The sequence below is a fragment of the Clupea harengus genome, chromosome 8 (assembly GCF_900700415.2).
Source record: "Clupea harengus chromosome 8, Ch_v2.0.2, whole genome shotgun sequence".
In the NCBI taxonomy this organism is placed as follows: Eukaryota; Metazoa; Chordata; class Actinopteri; order Clupeiformes; family Clupeidae; genus Clupea; species Clupea harengus.
Genome location: NC_045159.1, coordinates 23,960,024 through 23,968,400, shown reverse-complemented (window position 1 = coordinate 23,968,400; position 8,377 = coordinate 23,960,024). Strand labels below are relative to the sequence as shown.

Sequence of the window (8,377 nt, the reverse complement as noted above, 5' to 3'; positions counted from 1 at the left end):
CAGGGGAGAAAAGCTGGAAGAGAAATGTCAAGATGACATGAGACAGAGAGAGCGAGCGAGAGAGAGAGAGAAAACACCATCTGTCATGTACGTGAGACAGCACTAGTCGGGGAGGAGGTGAAGCCAGAGACCAAACTGTGCACCTCAGGTCTGTGAAGGTCATCAAAGGACATGAGCATGTAATGATGCTACAATGGAGATTTAATTACAAGGCTTGCATAGCCAGTTGGGAGAGGTCTGTAAGTACTTCTAAATAAACCCACAGTATGTCATCTTTTTTTTTTTTTTTTACAAATGCATGTGCCATAGATAATCCTCATGTTGACAGCAATCCCCAGAGGCCATTCTGTTAAACAAGCTAATACACTGTTCTGAAAGTTAAGAGTCAGTCTCAACCTTAAATCATTCAGAAGCTCAAATTGAGAGATTGAATCATAAAGGATGAAGCAGGAACTGTTTAAAAGCTCCAATAAAGCGGGGAATTTGTTAGAATAAATCCTAATTAGATATATGAGATATGCTGCCACAAGCACGGCAAAGCCCTGCAGTATTTATTTGGCCCCCTCTATTGGAACGTAATGTGCTGAGGACTGAAATTTCTCTATTTATTTTCTCCACTGAAATGTGTACACCAGGAATACTTTTACTGGATTAAGTTTCAGCCATTTAAAAAGCATTCAGGTGGAGATCCCTTTGCTTCCAGGCTACACTATCACGGTAGCCATTTCACATGGCCAATCAAGTGTTCTGAATGAATAATTAAAAAATGGATTAGAGTAGGCTATAGGAGCGACCGAGGTGAATGCATTTTGTGTTGCGGTGGGACTAAACTATGCCACGACGATTGCATGTTGATTCACTGTGAGCGGAAAATAAGCGAGCCTCCGCGCACTTGCTTCTCCCGAGGATGAAAACGATCTATCAACATGTTTTCAATTGCGGGCAGTGCGGTAGCGCAAGCAGCCCGCCCGCCCTACAATGGAAGTGCTTCTGGACGCGCCACACAATGACACATTCTCTTCCTGCCGGATGACAACAGGCCTGAAAGCTGCCTCGCGCTGATTAGCGTATTCATCCGCTGGAGGATGATCATATTTCTGAAACACTGGAGTGAGAAGCCTTACACAGTCACTGGTGTCTATGTGTGTGTATGAGTGAGTGTATGTGTCCAGTCTGGATTTGGATTCAGATATGGCTGATGATTGATAATGAGGGCAAAAAAAAAAAAAAACGTAGATGGACAGAGAGATATATAGAAAACGAGAGAGGATGAAAGGGCGTGGGCATACATCTGCTCACACAGTCAATACCATGTTCAACTCTTACACAAACACAAACACAAACAACACACATGCTTGAATGGCTTCACAGTGCTTTACAAGTCCTTTCTGTTTGTTTGTTTGTTTTTGGTCTCCCACTATAAACGACTGTTACTTTCCCACGCCTTCCAGTTTGCCTAAATGGGTGTTCTCTGACAGTTCCCCGTTGGCATGGTAATAATGTCATCACCCTTCCTATATAGAGTGTCCACGCTGAGTAAGCAGAACTTGCCTGGGCATTGGGATCCCACAGTTATGATCTGATGTTGTGACCCCGTGATAAGAAACGTGGAATATACTTATGTAAATAGACAGTCATATCCACAGCATTTTGACAGCCTGGGAACACCACAGATTTTGATTGTGGGAGAAGATACAAGTGTGTGGCCATAAGGCTGGACACTGCTGGTCAAGCCACGGGTAGACAAACAGAGACAGTAAACAGTAAACACGGGCATCATAATTAACATACAGTATTTACATAGAACAGAACAGTGCGCAGTCTGCCTTCATTTTCTGACACCAAGTCCACAGATCCACTGAGCTCCTCTTCATTTCCATTTCATTGTCATTTCCACAACAAAGCTTAGGGAAAACCAAAGTGAACCGTAGAGATGCACGCGCGCACACACACACACACACACACACACACACACACACACACACACACACACACACACACTTTCTGCCTCGACTTTGATTGGCATGTAGTGTTGGAGTGGCTGGCTGGTTTCTGCGGCAGAGAGCGAGAGCGAGAGCGCATCCTGACACAGATAAGGTGACAGATACACAGAGCCCACGCGGGGACAGACGCTCAGGCCCACAATCGCTGGAGTCTACCCTTCCTGCCTTTGCCTGCCAGCTGACCACGGGGGGGACTGGCTGGAGTCTACTTGCCTCTCCACTGATTCTCTCTCTCTCTCTCTCTCTCTCTCTCTCTCTCTCTCTCAGAGTTTGGCCATTGTTGATATGTGAGGAAGAGCAGAGGCAGATCCAGGGGCAGAGGGACTGGCTACAGGAAGGCATGGCTCATCAGGGAATGTACACGTGCAGGTTGGATCTAAACAAGACTTGAGCTCCAGCGCTGAAGTCAGCAGCTCTCAGCTCACTCCCAAAACCAGCTCTCCACAAGCGCCTCCTCTGGGTGGAAACAAATGTATGAATGCAACTCTGCTAGCTTATAAGGGTAACTGGTCCATGTGCTGTGTATGTACATATGTGTGTATGTATATATTTAGGTATGTGTATGAGTACATGTATGCATGTTTTTATGTATGGACAGTACTTGTGTGTGTGTGTGTGTGTGGTATGTATAAACATTGTGTTCATGAAGGTAGCTGGATTTGGATCAGCAAGTACTCAGCAAGATGACCCCACAACATTCCTTCCATCTGCAATGTACTCTCTCAGCAAAGAATGCTTGGGTTGAAATTCCACAGAATCGAGGACTAGGCTAAGGCCAGAACAGCTAGCGACACACTGTCATTAGCCAGAAGGCTGGGTGTGTGGGCTGGAACATACCTTAGCCTGGAAAGCTTCTCACAATCCGGATGATAGTGACAGTAACGTAGCAATATCTGAAAAACGAAATACATAGCTTTGGTTGGAGAAGAGATTTACACCAAGGGGTTTTTTGAGGAGACATCACTGGGTTTAGTTCGGAGAGCACTGAAGCTGCAGTGAGGTTTCAGCTGAGAAGCACTCCTTGGTGGCAGGGGTGTCAAAGGTCAAACCTGGGTTGAATGTTGCGCTTATCCGAGAGCAATGAGTCAGGCAATGTTATTTTCAGGGGTGGGTGGGGTAGCGTAAAGGTCGGCTCTTTGGGGCAGGGGTCTTAATCGGGGCAGAGGGCCATGCACACAGCCCTGGGGGCCACTGGAGCAAGCTGAGCCATGGGCCCCTCAGGCGGAGGGAGGCTCGTCTTCATGAAGGTCCTCCAGCTCTGTCTCACGGCCCGCCTCCCCACTGCTCCCCTTTCTGGAGAAGAAAGAAAGACGGAGGAGAGGAGAAAGAGAGAGAGAAAGAGAAAGGAGAGAGAGATAGAGATAGAGAGGAACGAGCAGAGAGATGCCAGACAAGGAGACAAACAGAGAGAGAGAGAAAGAGAAACAAAAAACCAATAAGAATCACATCGATCCTTTAAAATCCTCCAGCTCCACGCTGGTGCAGACCCTGTGTCAGAGGTGTGTGCTTCAGACCTGCTGTAAATGAGAAATATGAAGTCATCCACTGGAGGAAGGAAGGAAGGAAGGAAGGAAGGGGAGAGGTGATCAGACACCCATCACCTGCCGGCACTCATGATTCAAAATGAAGAGGACCAGCCATGGTGTTACAGTGACTCCTGCCAAACCTGGAGCACAAGCATGGCAACAGATGACAGAGCGCCATCCATCCATCCATCCATCCATCCTGATTGACTAAGTGACTGAGTGACTGATGAGACACAGGGGAACGGGTCACTGGCTCGAGGAGCCTGGGGGTAAGCGATGGGAGGGGCAGGTTGACCTGCACGGCACACACGACAGTACAGCACACAGCAGTACAGCAGCAGCAGCAGCACACATCTTGGCTGGTCTCGGATCAGCAGCAGACTCCTTGGGGCCACCACACGAGAGGACGGACAGACGGACGGACGGAACACGCACAGAGAAGGGGCAGGGACGTCGGGATGATGTCATCATCTCCTTGCCTTTTAGCTACCGTAAACCAATAGGGGGGGGATTCACACACGGCGCTGGCATACCATATGGAGGGGGAGGGGGGGTTATGGTGTGGTTGGACGGATATCACGCCGGAGACACACACATATACGCACACACGCACACAAACACACACACACACACACACACACACAAAACCAAGTTACCTTAAGGAGGGGTGCCGTTTTAGAGAGGGGCGAAACGGCCAACAGTCCCTGCAGTGGAGGAGAATAGACAGTGTCAGACAGAGAATGGAGAGACTATGAGGAGAGAAATGATGAGAGAGAGAGAGAGAGAGAGAGAGAGAGAGAGATATCATGACAGGTAGACAAAGAGACGGATGACTAGAGAGACAGACACAGAGAGAGAGATAAAGGATGAGAGTGAAACGAATGACGAGAGAGACAGACATAAATCATGAACGAGAGATGAGGAGGCGGTGAAGACCGGTTTCAACCGCCGGGAAAAAAGAAAGAATCCCCTCTCCTCCTTGCGTTATGCGTTCCTCCATCGGCTCGTCAAGTGAAACATGACCAACCCCTTCATCTGAGACCGAGAACCTTGTTGTTTTCTGTCCCGTTTCTCCACCATAAGCACACAGCAACAGTCCCCTCAGCGAACAGGAAGTCGGGGAGACTCCCAGCCTCACTCAAAAAACACACACGCCCTTCTAAGACGCCCCCGAAGCAGAGCAAACACGGCTAACATTTGTGAAGCATCAGTACGCGCCTGTCACCACCCATATTTGCCAAACATCAACAGCATCATCTGACATGTCAATGTCTGATAGGCAAACGACTCACTCCATTATCAAGGCACGAAGCCTGAAAGTCTATTTGCTTTGCATTTAAAAGGGATTCCCACATGCCAGAGAAATGAACATCAAAAACAGGTAAGGCTAATTGATGTTGATTCCGAAAGGACAAAATACACACGATATAGGTTCAGGCAGGGGCCTGTATATAGAGGCATGAGCTACTTGGAGTTGGACTGAGTGCTTGTCCAATAGGAAAATAGGATGTTAAAGGCACTGCACAAAGAGAGGAGCCAGAGCAGCTCTGAATGATTCATGATGTGCACATTCACACTGCATAAAGACTTCAAGATACCTCGCACTACCGGTGCGGCCTCTGACAAGCCCTCTATGTGCAGGCAGTGGCCAGCTCCAGCAGGGGGCGGTGTGGTGCCTTTATGAGGCTGGGGAGTTTCCAAGGACTCCTGAGAAGAGCACTGCTGTCCTAGTGCCACACCCACCTGCCTTAATCCCTGTAAACAAAAACAACAGTACTGTGTATACGTATGAAACATCCCGTGTTGGGCTGTGTGTAAAGCTCTGTGCCCTGCCCCCGTAACACACATCAAAAGCAATACTTTTACATGTCTTTTACAGCCTCAAAGTTAGCAGTTATTTTCTGTGCAATGACTCGGCTCTAACATCTGCGTGTGTCACCACAGCCTAATGGGGTCACGTTACTGTACTCTAAATATTAGCGGCGGTGGACAAACAGAGCAAACTGATGTTCCAGGATCCCACGCTGGCACAGGCTTTCCTGGCGGCTCCCAGAAGATACCACAGACTATCCATGGACTCTGTGTTAATATGCCAGTAACCCCTTGATCGCCATAGTAAGTATTTGGTGATGCCCGGCTTCCCTGTGCACCAGCCAGCCTGGCTGCGGAGCCTCCGATGCTGCATGATAGTGATACATCCTGTGCGAATACCGGCTTTGGTAACACTCTATTCAAATAGACATGGTGATAAAGCAACCTCATTGAACTGAATTCAAATGATAGAGATAGCTCTTCTCCAACACTATAGCTATCATGATTTTGGCTGAATGAAGCGTTGAGCATGGGGAGCACAGCAGCATATAGACGTAAGAGCACCAGAGAGAGTGCCTTTGTGCCGGTGGGGATGGGGTGGGGGGGGGGGGGGTGGATTCCTTTGAAAGGCTCCAGTGTAGGGAAAAAAGAGATGCAAAAGCAATGACAACACCTTTAGTAAGGCATAAAAAAGGCTGGGTGAGAGAGAAGTGGAGGGCGAGAGAAAGAGAAAGAGGAAGAGAGGCCTGCTGACAACATCGCAGCAATATGAACATATGTATACGTAAAGAGAGAGAGAGAGAGAAAGAGCGCAAAAGAGAGAAATTCAGAAGAAGAGCACAGAAGGAAGAAGAAAAAAATCACTGTATGCAAGAATGCCCTCTACACAAGCTCCCCTGAAACAAGCACTCATGTATCTGTATATGTGTACTATTTGTCTGTGTGTGTGAAGGGGAATGAATTTACACACTAAGCAGCAAGGTCTGAGATGGGATTCCAGAAATGTGACTGCTTCAGTCGGAACAGGTCTGCACAGTCTAGAATATTCCGCCTCTGAGGTTTCTTATCGCTGTGCAAAGGCTTCTTGTTCGACGAACGAGCCAGGGTTCAAGGAAAGAGCCTCAGGCCTTGTTGCCTTAGCCTCCAGCGCCAGAACCAGTCCAGTGTTCTCAATGTCAGTGAGTTGAGGTGCCATGAAAACGCAAATTGGTGGTGAGGAAGGTTTGACTGGGATCTAGTCCAGCTGGTGAGGCTGCGGTCCAAAGGGAGGAAACAGACAGGCAGAGCCCAGGCTGGACTGGGGAATGAAAGGCTCTCAGGACAGGAAATAGCCTGAGAATGCAACAGGCAAGAAGGTAGGTGATGCTTGAGGCGAGAAAAGCTGGCGTCAAAGGCGTGTGTGTTTCTATGTGAGTGTTCATGTGTATGTGCACATGTGTGTGTGTGTGTGTGTGTGTGTGTGTGTGTGTGTGTGTGTGTGTGCGCGTGTGTGTATTTGTGTGAGTGACCCAGGTGCTTGGGGTCTCTCAGTAACGATGCGGGTCGTGCTCACTCACATTAGCAGGCTTCCAGGTGCGGACATGGACCTCTCCTCCCTCCTGCTCGGCCACTCAAACGGGTTCCCAAAGGACCTCTTCCGGAGCATGGACTTCACCAGGATCTGACACAGGCAACCGCAGACACCGGGGAGAGTGACAAACAAAGTGAAGTCCTTACGCCTGGCAGGCAGGAAGCAATCAGGATGAAACCCCCCAACTCAAAGATATGTCCATCCCGTATAACACATATGACGACATGTGCGCACACACACACACACACACACACACACACACACACACACACACACACACACACACAACTCACCACAGTAGACAGGCTGGGCACACACTTGACGGAGTTTTGCACCTCCTCCTCAGTCACCTCCACAGCAGAGCAGTGCTCCTCCTCCAGTGGCAGCGGATCTGTTCCATTCTGCGTCAGCCAGGGGTCCAGCTATTCAACCACACACAGTCAGTCACATACATCAAATATACAGCCAAGTCACTATGAACAACATCATGACAGTACCCACCCTTAATTCATGAGCACAGTAAATACCACAGAGTTATGCATCTCAGTGCAAAATAAACACACATGACTCAGTTATGTGTACCGGTACAACACACGTCACAAGGTTAAGCGATGTATCCAGTGACAACACAACTGATGAGATTTAGTTATGGTCCACACTACAGGACAGCGAAGCTCCTCTGTAACGCTGACCGTTCACTGCTTCCACACCCACACCCTGACACACACACACGACTGTTACGGATCCAGAAAGCCCACAGTACACAAGATCCTATGACATATCCAGCCAGAACACACACACACACACACACACACACACACAGTTACATTTCCACAAACATCACAACCCTCAACATACAGTTATGTACCCTGACACACGCAATGCAGACTCTGTTAAGTATCTGGCTCCGTTACAACATGCATTTACATAAATAGTGAGCAATGGTATGAAATGTTTACGTAAACCTCCAGATAGATACACATAAATACACAAGTGTTGCTAAGGCACCCACCAACACCATCGGTTACATAAACACTCGGTTACACAAAAGCGCACAGCAGAACCAAACTTGTGCATGTTTACACCAGAGCCGACACCATACGTGCCTCCCTGCAACATTTCATAACACAAAAATTAGGCACACACACACACCGGTGGCATACTGTACAAGTACGTACAACTACAAACAAACCAGAGGTACACCAGGTCAGCAGCAGAGCGGTCAGTAAGAGGAGATTATCGTAGAGGACCGGACAGGATTACATTTTTTTTTAATTTATATCAAAACGGAGTGGACCTGAAACATGTGAGTTTTCACTAAGCTTATCGCATGACTGCAGATATGTTTTATGCATCTTAGATGGCCACCTGCCAGGGACGCAGCAGCAGAGAGATAAGGGGAGACAGACAGAGAGAGGAGAGGAACGAGAGAGAGAGAGAGAGAGAGAGAGAGAGAGAGAGAGGAA

The 8,377-nt window shown here is 48.2% G+C and overlaps 1 protein-coding gene across 3 annotated transcripts in view; it reads right to left on the bottom strand.

The window, feature by feature from the left end:
* Window positions 1-1,212: 1,212 nt before the first annotated feature.
* Window positions 1,213-8,377, bottom strand: part of camkk1a (calcium/calmodulin-dependent protein kinase kinase 1, alpha a) — a 51,176-nt gene continuing 44,011 nt past the window's right edge. For 2 of the 3 annotated variants that reach the window (XM_031572407.2, XM_031572406.2), the window contains 4 exons: window positions 7,205-7,333; window positions 6,898-7,001; window positions 4,186-4,233; window positions 1,213-3,296 (listed from right to left, as the gene is read on the bottom strand). In XM_031572407.2, the coding sequence (XP_031428267.1) occupies window positions 3,221-3,296; window positions 4,186-4,233; window positions 6,898-7,001; window positions 7,205-7,333 (357 nt within the window). In that variant the 3' untranslated portion in view covers window positions 1,213-3,220. The remainder of the gene's footprint in view (window positions 3,297-4,185; window positions 4,234-6,897; window positions 7,002-7,204; window positions 7,334-8,377) is intronic. The other variant, XM_031572408.2, reaches the window with a different exon arrangement.